This window comes from Ostrinia furnacalis, unplaced genomic scaffold (genome assembly GCF_004193835.3).
Source record: "Ostrinia furnacalis isolate ACB-3 unplaced genomic scaffold, ASM419383v2 OfSCF0862, whole genome shotgun sequence".
Lineage (NCBI taxonomy): Eukaryota > Metazoa > Arthropoda > Insecta > Lepidoptera > Crambidae > Ostrinia > Ostrinia furnacalis.
Genome location: NW_021131101.1, coordinates 377,549 through 397,835, shown reverse-complemented (window position 1 = coordinate 397,835; position 20,287 = coordinate 377,549). Strand labels below are relative to the sequence as shown.

Genomic DNA, 20,287 nt, shown 5'->3' with positions numbered 1-20,287 from the left:
GGCCGTACCGTTTAAAAACTTGGGTAAAAATTAACGAGGGTAAAATGAACGGGAAATAATTACCCAAGGAGGGGTTGTGGGCTAGCTCCTACGGCATGCTTCGGGGTGGTGCCCTCCAATGGCCTAAAAACAGAAAAACATAAACTAACACTAAAAACTAAGGGCGCATCGCGCACACCGTACTGTGCCATCGTTGATTTGTAACAAGCCCGATATTTTTGTCGCCAATTGGAAAGAAAACCTTAAAAAATCACAAAAATAATTCATTAATGTACAATTTACTTAAAATTAAATTTAGATTTTTTTTTTCAAACATCAATAAAAAATACTTATGCAAAAATAAGAAGTTTTCATTCAGGGATCATGAAAAAAACTGGAGTCACAAGGCATTTACAATTTAAAATAACCAATTTATTATTTTTAACAGACAGTAACTTTAATAATTTCAACCAATTCATGCTAAAAACTACAAAGTAGTTCAAGAAAACTCGGGGTAGACTACATTAACCAGGAATTTAAGTACGTAGTTTGATACAAGTAAAAATTTTGATCTGGGACTTGTTACAATAGAACAGGGGTAGCTAAAAGGTGCAGATGTCACATAAGGGTAAAACTAGAAGCAGACAAAAAGCAAGCAAACACAAATAGCATCACAACAATTTTGGCCACTTTTGTTCATCCACTGATCACATTGATGAAGACAGTTTTTATTACTATGTCATATCAGTACAGTCAATTTTTTTTTATTATTCTGCAGCTGCCTCAACATGAACTCCGGATTACCGCGAAAAAACAGGCAGCCTTTTTTCTCGCGCGATGGTTATGTCAACTCAGTTATTCTTTAAAAAAAAAGCAAAGACCAAAACAAAAATCACTCTGGTGACAAAAAAAAAACTGATAATATCGATTGGATGTCCACAAAAATTTTACATACATTATATTATTTTGACATGGTTGCAATATTTGACAGTCTGATCAGTGGATTAAAGTACGTGGTTACCTATTCTAACATGCTAAAAAATACCTACGGGACTTACCAATCTGTAAAACATGCTCATACCATTATAAAAGTAGTACTCAAAATAACGTTTGATTAAAATAGGCGTAGTTTCACTTGAAACACTAAATGCTTTTTTATTTAATATAATAAATCATTTTTTATAAGACAATTTCTGACTACACAGAGGTGATTAAAGACACAAACAATTGAGCATTCAGTAGTTTCAAATGGTTTTTTCTCAGCTCGCAGAATATATCAATTTACCTGGTTTCATCATAACCAAAGTCAGGGGCAATGCATCACACGATTAGTCAAAGTTAAATGCCAAAACGTCTCAAACTCAAAGGGTATCCAGAATAAGCAGATTAAATTCCGTTATTTACCAAAAAACAAAGTCCAGCCGATTTTTCACTAATTTTTAACGCTATTATAAAACTTTCCGCCTATTAAAGTTCTAACTTTTCTATGTTGCTAGCTTCAGACTTCAGAAAACTTTCATCTTTTTGTATAATAATGTTAATCGATACGAAAATCGGTGATAAATCAAATCATTTTAACATTTACTTCAGGTTTGTCTCATAAATAGATAAGAAAGAAATCTTGATTGTTGCTTAGATCAAATCGGCTGGACGTCAACGAAAAAAAAAACATTATTTCAAAATTTTAATACGAACGATACGTTTTCAATGTAAATACATGTTAATACTTGTATATAAATAAGTTTACATGTAATAAAAAAACACAATTAATTAATAAAATATTAATAATACGAAAAAAGCACTTTATTTACTTGTTAATTGTGAGTCATTTTTGTTTCAGCAATTCATAAATAAAATAATAAAAACATTACAAATAAATAATAATTAATACACATAAGTAGATAAATATAGCGCAAAAAAACTCAAAAAAATTAGTAACAAAACGCATCGTTCTCAAAAAAAGAAATCACCAAACTTTAGGGTATTATTGGAAAAGAAAAATTGGAAATAAAACATTTTTCCATACGATCCGCGCGCGTACCTCCTTTGTATGTCCAGGGAGGAAAATATGCGGGGCTTCTGGCGTCCGCCCGCCTCACCCAACACGGAAAGGCTGATGAAACAATACTTACCGTTACTACTGGCCAACTAACACTAGTTACTAGTTGTGAGTGACAATGGTCATTAGTAGTGACACTGGTCACTATTAGTGACACTAGCATACTACAGCTTGATCGCCTAAGACTGGTTATTCAGCAACGTTTATGAGACTCGCGTTTTGACAGGTCATGAAAATACACATAAAATAAACAGTTACGATATAATTATGTGATTTTTCTGCCTTTTTAATTGAACGCTGTCAACTAATAAGACAGAAATGACACCAAGCCTCGTTGTATCGTATCGGGAGTAGTGACAAAAAAGAAGATCCTAAAGATAACAAAATAGCCAGTCCTATAGGATCCTAGAGAACTCAAAAGTAGTAAAAAATATACTTATACATACTACAACTAAAGCTGTGTGAGAGCTTAATCACACTGGTGCCTAATCTAAAGTCACTTCTGTAGACAACTATATTCGACACAAAAATAAAAACAGCTAATTCACAAACTTTTTTTAATATAGCAACGTGACACTTTTGAAATATAAAACAGAGGTAATTATGTATTTTTGTCAATATTTCTATGTGTTTCTATTCATATTGAAACGTTGATCGATCGTTGTAATGAGCCAAAGTAGGTACCAACACAAAAATACAATTTTATTTTATTAATTAGGTTATGTAAAAAAATCTGACTTAAGTTCGACCAGTTTAGAAGAAGCTTGGCTAGAAGATTTTTCTTTAGTAGGTTGTATTATCGTAGGTATAAAATAGAGGGTTATGAAAATAAAACACATATCTATGTTATTGAAAACCTGATTATTCGGAGAAGCGCAACACATCCATAAACACAGTATTCACAGTATTTTAAATCTCTAATCCAGTCCTAAACCACAATGTTTACGTTTGCGACTAAGTCGGTAATTGTAGGCCTTTCTATTACAATATTCAGCGGCGAAGTTAAATTTTAGTCATGTTAAAAAATATTTCATTGTAATGTAAAATCTTAGTGAATAAATTACTTACATAGTACACATTTTTGTGATGGTGAGTGTACATTGTCAGTATTTGCTACGTGTGCTACGTACGATGTCACGAAACGAAGGACGTGATTTGTACAATACAAAACTGACATGTTATTTTTATATTTCAAAGAAGGCGTAGAAAAATACCTAATACAAAACTTTATTAGTTTTGTTTTATCATGTAATAAATAATAATTTGTTCGCCGCCAAATAATGCATTCCAAATAGTTACAGAAGCTAAAATTGAGAATAATTATTTACTTTTAACAATTATGTACTCTGCGTTCTACTTACAGTCACAAACATCAAACATATGTAAAATATGGTAATTATAAATGCATTTACAGCAATGCCCATGTTATATTACATAGTTGGATGGATTTTAAATGTATATTTATATGTATGAAACACATCGTAGGGACATTTGTATTGATTTGTCACGTATGGTGGACACATATTTTTGTGGCATCGAAATCGTATCCACCATTTAGAATTCCACAAAAATACATATCGAATTTAATTGTTTATGTCATTCAAAGTCTAGATGTCAAATCCCTTCGATATGTCACACTTTACACAATGTCAATAATTACGGCGAAACGAAGTAAAAATGCTAAGTAAAGCAAATAAAATGTCAAATTAAAAAAGGCAAAATAAACGACGAAAAATCTCAATTATAAAGATTACAATTAAATATCTAACTAAACTTAGCATCTAAGTTAGAATGTATTGCATTTTTCCTATCATGTGTAATAATTATACTTACAATTATAATTCCTAAAATAAAAAAGAAATGCTCAATGAAAAAAAAAAGAAATTAATGCACAATTCTGTGCGTCCGATACACATTGATCTATAGCTGTATAATATTAAATTACATAATATAATTTCGTTTTAAGTAGGCAACATGAATGAGGAATCCATATTTAGTACTTAACAGTACAACCTCCAAAATTATAATTCAACATTTGCTTTGTCCCTGTATAATTTCACAATAAATCTTTTCATGATTTTGTACATTCAAAAATATGTTTTAATCGTCGTATTATTAAGTAAACTTAAACATTACTAATATCACGAATTTAATTTAATATCAAATCATTTCCAAGCTCAGGCTATGCGTTTTGAAAAAAGCATCTTTTAATCATCTGTTTAATTTCTTTACAAGTCGATTTACGCTCGTATTCACAAACGATGCTTGCTTAAGTGAAGCAGCAAATCGAACGCACAGCGTTGAATAGAGCTCTGTGATTGGTTCGTGTGTCAACCTGTGCGTCCACGCGCACTGAGATCTCGTAGTAATGTTTATGAACACGGGCGTGAATGTATATTAAATGAAACATAATTTAGAGGTGTGTACTAATAAATCTAAATAAAATTCCGATGTCAGCCATGGACGTCAAGAGAGTTAACGATGACACTAAGAGCACCTAGTTTGACATAAATTTGTTCGGATAACTATCTAATTTTAGATATACACGATTTAAAAAAATTAAGACAATACTGGACACTAACAACTAGATATACGTAAACACGTTTACGTAAATATGAATATAGACAAATACATATACATATGTTTTAAATAAACTTATAAGTCAAAAACTGTACATCCAAATGCAACATGAGTATGAGTCTACAATTTTTTTAGTAAATCAAACTACATTTTGCATTCGTCTGTACAAATTCACATCGAGTCTTGTTACTAGTATAACAAAAAAACTACAAATAGAATATTAAAAACGGGGAAAAATACAATTGTATAAATATTTAGATATTTATTTAGATATACGGAGTCTTCATATTATATAGAAAAGTTAGGAAAACAGACATACCTATGTAAAAAGATACATCCACACTCCATATCATGCGCACCACTCGTACAAATATGTACAATTTAAAGATCCTAATCAAATATAAACCTACACGTATGAGTAATCAGAAAATATGGAAATCTTACTGCTGAATAGTGATTTTTATATATTTTCGATTATTTATTATTGCATCAACATTATTGAGAACGTATTTAACATTTATCATCTATTTTCAAATCTAACACCGATTCACGATAGCTGTGGTACTATTAAAATATTTCAACTAGTGTAACAAATATAAATATCCTTTACACAGCTACAGAGTACAGTCGTGGATAAAAGGGGTACATGACCTAAAATATTAATTTGTGTAGTTAAACATACAGCTGCTGCCTATGTGTTTTTTTCTATATGGTAACATCTACTGAGTATTTGTACCAAACTATAGGATGGGCCGCTCCTTACTCGCTAACTAATATACTGATAGATCTCACTCACTCCTTAAACATTATTCAATAATTGCATTGCGTGGACCATTTCCCAAGCATGTATAATTGTCTAGGAAAATACAGCGTGTACAAAATATCGTAGAGGAAACATGGACGATGCTTACGTCAGATGTCAAGAGTGGTGAGGACAGTCGCATGGTCCACAATAACGCTCAACAACAAGAAATTGTCACTGAAAAATCTAAGTATAGTGTGTATAATAATACAAATATACAAAATATTTTTTTCAGTCGTCGAAATTTTTAACATCTCATGCAGAGTCCGAAATAAATATGAACAAAACGAGTTTGTATTTTTTGTGCATTTTTGTGAACTTAAAAAAGCGTAAACACGGAACCCTGGAATGTAGAGAATTCGTTCGAAATCAAATACTTCTTAAGAGCTAGGATGAAATGCAGACCGCGACGGGACTAGATCTCTGCTACATGTTATTTGATGAAAGTCACAAATGGCACTAATAGATAGCACAACCATTTATCACTTTAAGAAAAAACTACCAATTTGAAAAAAAAAAAAAAACAAAAAAAAAATTTTTATGTCAAAAAAATGGTGTTATTTTAAAAAACTAGATTTTTTTTTCAGGCACATTTGCCAAGTTCAAACAAATAACATGTAGATGGAAATGTCGCCGCGATATAATATTTTTTTAAATTATTTAATATTTAATAATGAATACAAATCGAATTATCGAATTCCAATCAAATGTCAACTAGGATGGAAGCTTTATAAACCAATGAAAAAAGTTAACACCTAAATAAATTCACTGCTCGCTGTATCAAATGTGAAACAGACAATCAGAATAAATATAATCATGTTTCATATTTGATACAACGAGTAGCTCGTATAAAGTTATCTGTTATTTACCCAAAGGCACATATAATATTAAAATAAATTGTACATTTTTAATTAATTACTACTGTCTTAGGGTTGAGTTAGTTTGCTGCGAATAAGATTTTTTGTCAGTAAGAATGCTAAATATGGCCTATGAGTAAATTCCCAGTGTAATTTATACTAATTTTTCTAATATTTTAACGTTAGTCCTTCTTGAAGCCTCCCAGTGGTACGTCGCTCCGCTCATGGGTTTTGGTTCAACCTGCGTAAAACGGAACGGGTGAGCGAGACGACTAATCTTCAGCCGAATCGCCGCCCTCTTCTCACTCCGGCTCACTTGTTTTTAACTTTTTTTTTACTTCACTGAATATAAAGTCGCCATAATTGGGTCGAAAAGTCGACAGACGCATACGTTTGCTAGATCGCTAGCATTTGACCGTTAAACGTAAAAGCATAGACAATGTAACACCGCTTCGTTACCGAGTCATCAAAATGTAGATGGCGTTGTGGAATTCGCTTCTAATTTCTTAACACTAGAGTCGACTTCACGATGTCACTCATATACATTTTGAACTATTCGATATCGATAAAGCATGTTACACTGTCTAGCCTTTCAGTACCGTATAATCCGTATGGCAACCTTATAAAATCGCTCGCGTTTCAACACAATCAGATGCACAATACTATTGACAAAAACTCCCTCCGTTTGATATTTGAAAAAAAGAACTGTCACGTTGCGACACTTACGCAAAAGGGTTGTGGATAGACAAAGCGAGACGGCATGATAGACGCGACCGTTAGTAGAAGCGTACGGTTAGAAAAAAAATTAGTCTCGGTACGGGGGATGCACGAGGTATCTTTAAAATGCCAAAAATGTATTTTATTCTTTCACCGTACACCTCTTAACTCGACGAGGCCGGAACCGGTATGTCACGGTACTTACGTTACACGTTGAATCGCGTCACTAGCAAGCACTACGGACAACACTCAAAGCGTACAGGCATTGCGCTTGTATTGCCTTTGCTCACATCGTCAGCGAAATAAAAAAATAAAATTAAAAAAGTAGCGATTCATTCAGAAAAGGGGATCACAACATGCTTCCATCTACGTTTCAACTACTTGAGACTCGGGCTTTTTACTCAAGCGATGTAAACTTTCGAAAAAAACAAAAATACGTTTATGGATAGTCTATGGGCATTGAGGAGAGAGCGCGCAATTACAAAATAACCTTGTGCGTACGTATTCTAGTGAAAGGGAGAATTAAGGGAGGTTTTAGCATCGTGCATCCCCTGTATTGGCGAGTTCGAAAAAAAAGTAAAAATATATGTATGTATATAATATCAGAGCTCGGAAGTCGATCGAGGGAGACAATTTTAGCATCGACAAGTGAAATAAACACACAACGAACAAGACGAGACATGGGTTAATCAAGTGACAAGTTAAACAACAGTGTGTTACGAATGGTGTACAATTATTTACATAAAACAAAAAAGAACAGTAAGTGGGAGAGGACACGTGAACAGAATGGGAGCCCTTTTGACAATGTTTCGCTAAGTACAGTTAAAACACATTAATTATGCCGGTATTAGTTTTAATTACATTAAACAGACACAGAAAATAAGTTGGAAAGTTAAAGTTTGCAAGAAGAAAGTACAAAGCAGAAATATATAATTTTGCACTTTTGTCATCGATTGTACCTGTCATTTTCAAAGAATATTTTTGATAAAAAAATTAGGTGAGAAGATTCAAAATATTGTAATGAAGGAATCATAATCATGCAATAAACACTATCAATTGGAGCTCATACTGTTCAAAATGGAACTTTGATTCAATAGTAATAAGTAGTCTTTTTCCACAACCCTTTTTCAACTATCAGTTGGACATAGTCCGCCGTAGGCGAATAAATATAGGAAATATATTTTAATTATAATTGTATCGTGTAAAGTATGTCGAATGAGACAGTGCAGCAAGCGGTGCAATGCTAACATTGAAGCGTTGCGTGAAATGATATTTCTAGCTTAATTTTATTTTCTTTAAGACTTTTGTGTGCGATTGTACTTTATCTTTTGATTTTTGAGTTTAGTAAAGGTCACAGCAGACATATCAACTCGGAAAGGGATCAAAACCGTATCGCCTTCCGCGCGCTGTCAATCGCGCGCGAGGCGTTTGCTTACGGTGCGGATACGTGTGCGTTGCAGTATGGAGTTTCATACAAAGAATACTGGCCGCCTCGAGTTGATACGGTTACGATCCCTTTCCGAGTTGATATGTCTGCTATGACCTTTAATAGTATATTAGGCACAAAAGCACACGAAAAGCAGAAATGATTCTATATAGCTCAAAGCGTCATAGCTCATGGGACACAATGTTGGAAAATAATAACCTATTCCCAAAAGGTTAGTCACATGTTAGTAGATCGATGGTTAGTGACGTGACTTTTATAAATTGTGTGTTTTGTGAGATGTTAGTAGGTTATGAATAATTACTGAAGTAGTTCAAGATTGAAAGATTCGTTTGAATAAGTGAGTAGATACGCGAAACACCATTCAACTTGATATTTATTCAATGTTTTTTATTTACACAAAACATAGAAGAAAGGTGTTTCATGTCGACGAACCATACAAAATGAATCATTGGAGAACCATACAACCCATGTAGCAAACTTATACAACTTAGAGTCTGACTAAAGAAGATTGTAGTTATGAGAACTCTGTGATTTGAATTACCTTTACAGTAATGAAAAAATTGGATCACTCTAGTTAAACTTAGGCACCCGTTTTATCCTTTAGGGGGTGAATGTAGCAAAATCTTTTCTTTTTGGAAGAATAAAGGAGAATTTCAACAAGTTTCGGTTGCTGTTTTGACATAAGTATTTATATTTTAGCTTAATAAAACCTAAACAGTTAGTCCCCGTTTTTTGCACCAGGACCTTTGACTACCTAGCTACGACCTAGCAGCAGTCAGTCAGTTGCTTTTTACATGCAGATTCCACAAAGTTGTATAAGTTCACTCAGCTGTAAGGCTGTTTCCACCAAATGGAAAGAAGAGTAGGTGTTTGAATGACCAACCACATTTCGTTTTCTATATTTATTTATTTATTTAAACTTTTATGCCAAAATAAATTTGTACATAAGGCGAACTTAATGCACTAAAGCATTCTCGACCAGTTTACCTTTGGGTTATATCACCTCTCCATTCACGGAAATCCTGGTTATTCAAACACATCTCTCTTCTCCATTTTGGTAGAAACTGGGCTAAGATGCGCGCCATGATAAAATTTTATCGACTTAGACGACAAATGTATAGGCTTATCGTGCAGTCGATAAAAGTTTATCGTGGCGCGCATCCTAGGCCTAATATATCAACATAGACGGTATATGACATGAGCGTGAGTATAATGAGTGCCTACCGTTTGCTGAACCTCGAGGAGAGCTTGGAGAAGAAAGATGGCCGCGCCTGGTGTGGCGAGCCGCCGTCGCCGTACGCGCCGCCCGCCGACGCGCCCCGCGACCGGGTTTGACCTGGAAACGATGGGTATTATATAACAACACTATGATTTAATACAGTCACTAGCTGTGCCCCCGACATCGTACGCGTGAAAACCCGTTTTCGCAACATTTTTCATTATTGCTCTGCTCCTATTGATCGTAGCGTGATGTTGTACAGCCTATAGCCTTCCTCGATAAATGGGCTATCTAACACTGAAATAATTTTTCAAATCGGACCAGTAGTTCTGGAGATTAGCGCGTTCAAGTAAACAAACAAACAAAGAAACTCTTCAGCTTTATAATATTAGTATAGATAAGCCGTGTGGTGATGGCAGAGTAGAATACATTTGTCACCAACCCCTACTCTTCCCGCAGGTGTCGTAAAAGGCGACTTAGGGACTACCTACACATCAAACAGAGAACGGGCAGCAGCGCTCTCTGAAAATAAATAAATATCCTTGGACATTTTACACTACGCTTCTAGTCCAAAAACTAAGCAAAGCTTGTATTAAGCACGTTTTCACTATCTCTCTCCGGGACATGTCGCGGAGATAAGTCGTCCGACATTCACGTAGTTTGTCTCTGCAACTTTGTCCCTCGACACATGACTTGTTCACACTAGCCAATAGTGAACAGTATGTCGCCCGAGGAGCGACACAAAGCGACACGCGTCCTCACTACTCAAAGGCTGTCGGGCGACTGTCGACTGTCGAGGGACACGAAGATCGCGCATGTCGACGCACGCAGAGCATCGACAAGTGACAAGTCTCGCGACTAGGGTTGCCAGGAGTCCGGCTTTAGCCGGACATGTTTGGCTTTTTAGGGACATGTCCGGCCTGTCCGGCTTTTTATTTGGTAAAGTCCGAGCCACAGAATCATTTATGAAGCGCACGCATCCATCAGAATGTTGGTTAGCAACCGATGATGATAGTACTCACCCATGAGCTGACACTAATTGCACGTGTCCGGCTTTTAGAGTAAAATGTCCGGCCAAATCAAGCACAAAGTCCGGCTTTTGTGTTTTTGGACCTGGGAACTCTACTCGCGACCTGTAGATATCGCAAGAGACGTCGCGACACGTGAATTTCGTGTCGGGCGACAGAGTCGCGGGACAAATGTCTCCTAGTGAAAACGCGGCTTTAAGCTGCAAGTTTGGTTCCGTACCTGAGTGGAAGGTGGACCGGGAGGGCACGTTCCTGGGGAACACCATCTGGTTGTTGGGGAAGTCCCGCCGCGCCGCCGCCGTCGCCGCCGCCGTCGCGCCCGTCGTCGTGCTCGAGTTTAAGCTGCAATCACAACACGCATTGTGAATACACCTTTATTGCACAGAAGAAATTACAGGAGGCAGTGTTCCGTGTTAAGCTTCAACCACACTAATGCAGGCAGATCGCCATTGCCGGCGCGATCATAGGCCAATGACAGAATAGAATAGAATAGAAAGTAATATTTTGTATATTTTAAAGACTGTAAACCCTTGAAAAGGAGGCTGACAATAGTGACTGAGTTTCTTGCGCTGCTTCTTCTCAGCACTGGCCCATTTATTGTCCCGAAGCAGTGGTAGGGTTAATATTGGGACGTGTAAAAGTGCTTTCTAAAAGCCTATTTGCAAAAATAAATGAATTTTATGAATTTTTAATTTAGTATTTATTTGTCTCAAAACAGGTTTCATTTACAATTTATCACAGATACAAAAAAACGCGCGGTAAAACAGGTCGCGGACTGGCTTGGTTGCGCGACCTGTCACTATGATCCTATGCCTATGATATGATCGCGCCGGCGATGGCGATCTCCACGCGTTGGTGTGGTTAAAGCTTTAGAATTTCATGTGAAAATACGTGTTCATTGATCCATCGACAAAACAATACACAGTAGATGGAATAAGGTAAACAGTAAACATTGTGTCATCTAAAGGGCGACCGATCTCATAGGATTGCATCAGGCGATTTTATTAACAAACTGTTTTTTTTTTCTTGTATGCTGTATGTCACATTACGGCCGAATCGGAGGATTATTACACTTTGTTCACTGGGTTACACTTTGTTCACTGGGTGAATAAAGTGGAGTTTTCAGTGTCCTCATATCACTTCGGAACCATAATAATATCACCCAAGTGAAATGATTCGACTGAAGTGGTCGTCACCTTTGTTCACCTAGGAATTAATTCACCCGGGTGAAAAGCGACTTTTTTAATTATGTTGTGGAATTTAATCACCTTGACTTTATTTATTTATAATTTACTTTAAAATTGACATAGAAACATTGATATTTTAAACTATGTATCTATGAACTATTTACTTTTTAACACATAAAACAAATCTATCTACAACAATATATCGCTAACTAAGCTATCTAAAAATATACTACATATTTATCTAGTCTAATAAAATAAATTTTCTACCGTGTGGTAACTACCCACCTACCTAATTTTACAAACTAAATCTACATACTGAGTGTAGTTGAATTCAAATTGTCGTACAGTCAGCGTCAAATAGTTCGTGACACCCAAGGTAGCCAAAAATTTCGCAACACGTCTGTATTATTATTATATTATTATTATTGGTTTTGGGCCTTCATTTGCGCCAGCTCGACCAGGTTTGATCTATTGTGGCAGCCCTTGTCTTTAGAGTTCACTGCTTAGTCCCGTTGAGTCTATAAATTTCCAGATTCTTTGGAGCGTGATATCTGCTATCTCATCCGGGTGCATGATGTGTCGCCCGAGATGGATACTTCTTTTGCTCTTAAGCGGGCCGCATGAGCAAAGAACATGCATGGCCGTTTCTTCTTCTGTATGGCAGAATCTGCACAGAGTTTCCTCGGTCATGTTCATGTTTGATTTGTGTTTGTTTAGTTTGCAGTGGCCGGTTAGTATTCTAGTCACTGCACAGGCTTTGTATCTTTTGAACTTTAGCAGTTCCTTAGTCCACGTCTGTATTACAATTGGAATAAGGTTGTGTTGACAACTTTTTGGCCACTTTGGGTGTCACGGACTATTTGACGCTGAATGTACCACTAAATACACATAAAAAAGCCAAAAAATAAAACCGGGCGAAACAAACGGACGTGTACAGAAAAATAAAAACTCAATTTTAAAATACAGCTCTTTATTTTTTTACAATAGCTTGCTAAAAGCATCGTGTGTCCTGAGACGTAGCGTAGCGCAGCGTGATACACCCTTCAATTAATTTATAAAAAAAAACCTAGAAAAACCAACAAAACATTAGATACACTAGCCAAGCGAAAATGAAAAGAAATGATAAGTGCGTTGTAATAAATAAAGGCGCTTCAAATGGAGCATTTGCTTGTACAGACAGGAGGCGGGACTATTCCCACCTCTCGTTCCCACCGCTACAACTCCTGTGTAGCCAGGATCTACAGCTTGACCGCCAATAAAAACCTAACCAGTGAAGGTGAAGTTTGTCCCGGGGGAAAGTTAAACTGTCATTGGACCCGCAACGAAATTAATCAGAAGAATATAGGAGTTCGAAGTCAAGGTTCGCTATAATGCTCAGTTCGCCTCTTTCACTGATGTAATTAATGCTCGAGCATTACAAAGCCGAGTCGACTCTGTAATGTTACATGCGAATGCTCCAAATGAGGACACCTTGTGAATGATAATCTACATAAATCATTTTCCTTGCTGCAATTGCTGGTGTGGCAACGATTTCTTCAGCTGGTGGAATAAATGGCTATTATAAACGAAGCGTGGAATGCAAAATCCAAATCCAAACTTACCTTCTTTTACTCTAGAATAAAACCTTAAAGCTAGCGAACGTGCAAATGGCGTTGCTTGACGTTGGATATAGGAGGATCGAGTGGGATTTATACAAGAAATGACTTGAATGGAGATGTTGACAAAGGTTGGTATATTGTCTGTCAAGTTAGATAAGTAGTCAGTGACTGCGTGATAATGTGGTTAGGACCGCGCATGAAGCCGTGTTCAGCGAGGTTAGGCTATTTAATGCAGAATTGGGCATAGTTATGCGTAGTTATGACGTGGTGAAGCGATATTGAGCAAGATTAGATTAAAATTGGGCGTGGTTAAGCAACGTGGGGCGTGGTTAGGTGAAGTGGGGCGTGGTTAGGCGAATTTGGGCGTGATTAGGCGAAATAAGGCGTATAATTATGATTTGCGTTATAGAATTTGGCTGTGGTTATGCGACCTGCGACCAGAAGTTGGTGGTTTGTAGCGTGACTAAGCAAAGTTAGCCGACATTATGTAACAATGGCCGTGGCTAGACGATTAGGATGTGGCTAGACGCTGTTGCGCGTGGCAAGGTAAGGATTGAGTTGGTAAGGCGAATCTAGCTTTGTATCGGCGTGGTCAGACGCTGTAAGGTGTGGTCAACTGGGGCAAAAGGCGTGCGGCGTTGCTTGATATAGCGAAGTTAGGCTATTTGATGCGAAAATGGACGTGGTTAGATAGTCTAAACTGGACGTGGTAAGGCGGACGTGGCATTGACGTGGTCTGGCGAGGTCCCGTGCCGAAGCAAGCGGCGTGGCATGGTCAGCGAGCGCAGCGTGACGTGATATAGCGAATTCAGGCTACTTTATACGAAATGGGCGTGGTTAAGTATATTTGGGCGTGGTTAGGTATATTTGGGCGTGGTTAGGCGAAGTTGAGAATGGATTGGGAAGGATTGACGTGCTCAGGCGAGTCTAGACTTGTTGCTTCAGGCGTTTCACCTGGGGCGCGGCGCGGCGAGGTCCCTCGCCGACGCATGCGGTGTAGCATGGTCTAGTGCCGACTCGTGCTTCGTGGCGTGGTCATATAGCAAAGTTAGGCAACTTTATGCGAAATGGGCGTGGTTAGGTATATTTGGGCGTGGTTAGGTATATTTGGGCGTGGTTAGGCGAAATTGGGAAGGATTGACGTGCTCAGGCGAGTCTAGGCTTGCTTCGTCAGGCGTTTCACCTGGGTCGCGGCGCGGCGAGGTCCCTCGCCGACGCATGCGGTGTAGCATGGTCAGCGGGCGCGGCCAGCGGCACGGCACTCGCGCTGGATACCGAGGCGCTCTTGACGTGTGTATTGGGCGCGGCGTGACGTGATATAGCGAAGTTAAGCTACTTTATGTGACATGGGCGTGGTTAGGCGAATTTGGGCTACTTTATCCGAAATGGGCGTGGTTAGGCGAAGTTGTAGGCTATTTTATGCGAAATGGGCGTGGTTAGGCGAAAGTTGGGCTACTTTATGTGAAATGAGCGTGATTAGGCGAAAGTTGGGCTACTTTATGTGAAATGGGCGTGGTTAGGCGAAGTTGTAGGCTATTTTATGCGAAATGGGCGTAGTTAAGAAGGGATGGGGAAGGATTGTCGTGCTCAGGCAAATCTAGGCTTGTTTCGTCAGGCGTTTCACCTGGGTCGTGGCGCGGCGAGGTCCCGTGCCGACGCATGCGGTGTTGCATGGTCAGCGGGCGCGGCCAGCGGAGCAGCACTCGCGCTGGATACCGAGGCGCTCTTGACGTGTGTCTTGGGCGCGGCGCCGTTGGTGGCTCCGTTCTTCGGCTCCGCGGCGGTTGTAGCGCTGCGTTACCGTGCGGTTAGTATACCCCATGCTATGCTATGTTAGGTGTACTGTCGCGTTTAGGTTTTTTAATAGTATGATTTGTATTTTAGCGGAGCTTTCCATCATAGGAAACCCCAAATACTTGTAATGAAAAATGTGTAAAAGTTACCGAAATAAACTTTATTTATTTATTTAGCATTTTTGCTGTTATCTAGTAGGTATGTGAGAAGTTTTAAATAAGAATTTCAGTTGAGCCCAGTGTGCATTATTACAGACCACACTGGTAATTAATCAAAACAATATCGTGAGTGAAAAAAAATTAAGATTTTCATCATTGAATCATATCTGATGACATCAATTTAGTTAATGAAATTTTAGCTTTTTTTAATCTCACATAGTCATGCTTCAAAAGTAAGAACGCGACAGTACAAAGTTACAATATTATTACATAAAAATACAATAAATACATACCAATACATAAATTATATCAAATACTTTTCAAACCCTATAACATACCCAATATGTAACAAATAATTCGATACAATTTAGCAACTTACCTTCAATCCAAAGAAGTAACAACTTCTTCATAAATAACATAAACAGTTAAATAATTTTCAATAAGAGAAAATGTAGAAGTCACATCGTTGATGTTGCTTTATACTCCAAAATATTCCTACTTAAATGTTAAATCGTAAAAAACAGTGTTATAGGTATAACATATATCATATCCGGGGTACCGACTGGATAATTAACTCGCTAGGGGTTAAAATAATAAATCGTTTCTCAATATCGACCTATGTATAGTCCGGTCGCCGAGCACGTAGAATTTTGTCCAATGACCCCAAGCTACCCATCCTTATCGCTTACGCGTAATTATGTTGCTGTCGCGCTCGCACAATCACTGCGACCGCCCGTTGCACAGTCGCGACACACAGTGTTATATTGCTGTCGCAACATAATTACGCGCGAGCGATAAGGATGGGTAGCTTGGGGTCATTGGACAAAATTCTATGTACTCGACGACAGAGTTTTATTAATTTGTTTTGCAAAAAAATACTTCCGTTAATAGTAACAAAACATCGATATCCGATACCAACATACGTAGGTTAGGTTTTATAAACAGTGTGTGTGTGTGTATAGTACTGACCTGGGCGCGTTGTGGGCGGGCTCCTTGGGCGGATAGGCGGTGCGGTGGGCGGCGCCCGTGACGCTGCGCGTGCGCCCTTCAAGTTTGGGCGCCGCGCTCGTTGGCCGCCCTCCGCTGGCCACCTGTAGGACAAACACAAGTTTAATATGATACCGAGGAAGCTCTTGGCCTACATTTTGCCTTTTGAAAGGTGAAGGCGCTTCACCCGATACGTCTTATCATGTCTACGTCATATTCGTTTGTTCGTTCGTTTCAGCCATGAGAAAGAAAGAAAGAAAGAAAGAAACACATGTTTATTTGGTCCAAAACAATTATTACAATTTTTACAGTTCAGTCTTAGTATTTGTACATGTTTGAACCAAAATGGCATCCGCTCAGCATTGTCCTGCTCTGAGATAGAACCCATAACAGGACGCTGTTATTCTGCGGAGGCCATTTTTTTTTAAATGAGCGTCACATTGGAGGCCGTAAATACTGGCATTTTTATTTTAAATAATATAAACTTCATAATTCACAAAACTTTAACAATTACCCGTCCATTGCTAGACAAAGACCTCCCCCAAGGATTTCGAAAATCTCCGGTCTTGCGCCGGCCGCCCGCATTCAGGCACCTCCCACCCACGACCTTCATATCATTTACATGCCAATATCTTGGTAAAACATGTTTTATTACCTGTTAAAACTATAAGACCAAATCATGTTGCTCTGTAATATGTTTTCACACATGTTTATGTAAATAAATATCTTTATCTTTATCTTATCTTTATCTTATCTTTATCTTTATCTTCACCAGATCGCCGGTCCTAGTTGGGGGCCTACCAACACTACGTCGTCCGGCCCGTGGTCGCCACTCGAGAACTTTTCTCATCAGCTCTACGGGCTATGTGCCAAGCCTACTACCGTATATTACTGACTTTAAAATATCTTACCTGCATTTGGGCGATCCGTGCCGTGTTCTCTTTGATAGAGGCTGAGTCGATTGTGTTCTGGAAATAAAAGAAATGTTTGGATTTAAAATCTGGAATTAAAATTCTGCACATATTAAGAATTAATAATAGATTTTTAAACATGTAATGTTCAATAACTATTAATAATGTATTCATCTCTTTTATCGACACGAGATTTATATCTATTGAACGGTTTTATCAAAGTTTTATTCTGATCGTCAATAGGACAAGAGTGAATTAAACAGGGATTAAGTCAAATTCTTTATAGCATGTGTCGGCTTTCTTCAGAACAACACACAACCTAAAAATAACCCTGAACTGATCGCTACTTTGAAACAACATCAAATCACATTGGCTGGTGCTGAGAGAAAACGTACGTACCATCGGTAACAGTGTTAACTATCCATTGCCTGTCATGCCATCTCGTTCTATCGCAAAGAATCGCCATTTGATGAGAGCGAGAGCAAAAACAGAAATGGATAGTTAACAGTGTGGCCGTGTGTACGACAGTATATCTAGGATCAATGTACGATGGTAATATCGCGAGTTTGCATCAAAATGTGATCTGCTGTCGACTGTACACTTTCCTTAAAAACTTACCTGTCTTTTAAAATTGGACGTGGTCGTGGTAGACGTGGACGTGGTGTTATTGGCCGCACTGGTCGTCGTGCCCACTGCAAACCATAGACAAAACACTATAGCGCCACCACAATAGGGCCCGTATTCACAAACGATGCAGCAAATCGAACGCACAGCGTTGAATAGAGCTCTGTGATTGGTTCGTGTGTCACCCTGGGTGAGATCTCATAGTAATGTTTGTGAATACGTGCGTAATCACCTACAAACATAGGTATCAAATATTTGATAAAAAAACGCCTAAGTAAAGTTTTAGAAGCAGAATAGAAACGCTTTGAAGATGTACTCAGAAATCATGAATCAAGTTGTAGCGGAAACATTTTGGTATCTTAAAAAACCTAGGTGAAATTCGATATCTTTGAACCAATATGGAACTATTTCGAATTGCCATTTTTAGATATCACACATTTTTTTTATAATGAAATTAATAAAATCCCAAGTTATTAAAAACATATTACTACGGCAAATTATGATGATTTTATTATCTTTAAGCAAAGCTTATGTATCCAAATGGAAGCGTTGATATGATCTGCCCCAACCAAAGTTTATAATGATAGACGTATACAATACAAATACGTTAAAGAATACCACTTTTAATTTGTTAATTATTTTTAATCTGGATTTTATTTTAACTTTATTCTTACCGACAGTCGTGGAGTGGGAATTATGTCGTCCGACTATCGTCCACAAGAAATTGTGATTTTAAATTCTTAAATATTGATACTCACCCCTGGGTTAGAACCCACCTTCCCTAAGTCAAAACCCGTCCCTTGGGTCAGAACCCCCCTTCCTTAGGTCAGAACCCCCCTTTCTTAGGTCAGAACCCCCTTTCCCGAGTCCAAACCCTCTTCCCCGGGTCATAACCCCTTACCCCCGTGTCAGAACCCCCTACCCCCGGATCATAACCCCCTACCCCCGGGTCAGAACCCCCTGCCCCCGGGTTAGAACCCCTTCCCTAAGTCAGAACCCATTTTCCCTCAATCAGAACCCCCCTTCCTTAGGTCAGAACCCCCCTTCCTTAGGTCAGAACCCCCCTTTTCCCCAGGTCAGAATCTGGCTACGCTTAGTACCTTGCTTGCTGAGCACCTCTGCGCCGGAGGAGGCCCGCCGCGACTGCTGCGGCCGGGCCGTGGCCGACACGGACCGCTGCACGCCGCGGTGCGAAGGCGACCCACCCTACGCCTAAGAGGGGGAGTTCAAGGAGGGTTTCTTGAGTCAGAAATCCTTTTGGGTCAGAAACCCTCCTTCTCTAGGCCAAAATGCGTCCCTTGGCTCAGAATCTGGCCAGAATACTCCCCCTCCTTGAGTCAGAAATCCCCCTGGGTCCAAAAACCCCCTAAACTAGGCCAAAATTCCCCCCTATCTCTAAATTTGGCTACGTCCTTTATCCTAGTCTTGGTACCTTGCTTGCTGAGCACCTCTGCGCCGGAGGAGGCCCGCCGCGACTGCTGCGGCCGGGCCGTGGCCGACACGGACCGCTGCACGCCGCGGTGCGAAGGCGGCCCACCCTACGCCTAGGAGGGGGAGTTCAAGGAGGGTTTCTCGAGTCAGAAATCCTTTTGGGTCAGAAACCCTCCTTCTCTAGGCCCAAATGCGTCCCTTGGCTCAGAATCTGACCAGAATACTCCCCCTCCTTGAGTCAGAAATCCCCCTGGGTCCAAAAACCCCCTAAACTAGGCCAAAATTCCCCCCTATCTCTAAATTTGGCTACGTCCTTTATCCTAGTCTTGGTACCTTGCTTGCTGAGCACCTCTGCGCCGGAGGAGGCCCGCCGCGACTGCTGCGGCCGGGCCGTGGCCGACACGGACCGCTGCACGCCGCGGTGCGAAGGCGGCCTACCCTACGCCTAGGAGGGGGAGTTCAAGGAGGGTTTCTTGAGTCAGAAATCCTTTTGGGTCAGAAAGCCCCCTTCCCTAGGCCAAAATGCGTCCCTTGGCTCAGAATCTGACCAGAGTACTCCCCCTCCTTGAGTCAGAAATCCCCCTGGGTCCAAAAACCCCCTAATCTAGGCCAAAACTCCCCCTAGCTCTAAATTTGGCTACGTCCATTATCCTAGTCTTGGTACCTTGCTTGCTGAGCACCTCTGCGCCGGAGGAGGCCCGCCGCGACTGCTGCGGCCGGGCCGTGGCCGACACGGACCGCTGCACGCCGCGGTGCGAAGGCGACCCGCCGCCGCCGCTCGCACCGTCCCGCCCTACGACCACACGGGTCAGCCACGATCGCGGATCACAACGAACCGACGCGTGTATACGAGCACGATAACGGCTAAACTTTTATGGAACTATAGTCTGGTCCGCGAGCACGTAGAAT

General features: G+C 39.5%; 1 protein-coding gene across 7 annotated transcripts in view; it reads right to left on the bottom strand.

Moving 5' to 3' along the window:
• Window positions 1-20,287, bottom strand: part of par-1 — a 60,780-nt gene that overhangs the window by 5,934 nt on the left and 34,559 nt on the right. For 5 of the 7 annotated variants that reach the window (XM_028301039.1, XM_028301040.1, XM_028301041.1 and 2 more), the window contains 7 exons: window positions 17,942-18,015; window positions 17,324-17,380; window positions 16,395-16,516; window positions 10,909-11,030; window positions 9,666-9,777; window positions 2,021-2,092; window positions 64-123 (listed from right to left, as the gene is read on the bottom strand). In XM_028301039.1, coding sequence (XP_028156840.1) covers window positions 64-123; window positions 2,021-2,092; window positions 9,666-9,777; window positions 10,909-11,030; window positions 16,395-16,516; window positions 17,324-17,380; window positions 17,942-18,015 — 619 coding nt within the window. The remainder of the gene's footprint in view (window positions 1-63; window positions 124-2,020; window positions 2,093-9,665; window positions 9,778-10,908; window positions 11,031-16,394; window positions 16,517-17,323; window positions 17,381-17,941; window positions 18,016-20,287) is intronic. The other 2 variants (XM_028301044.1, XM_028301045.1) reach the window with 2 other exon arrangements.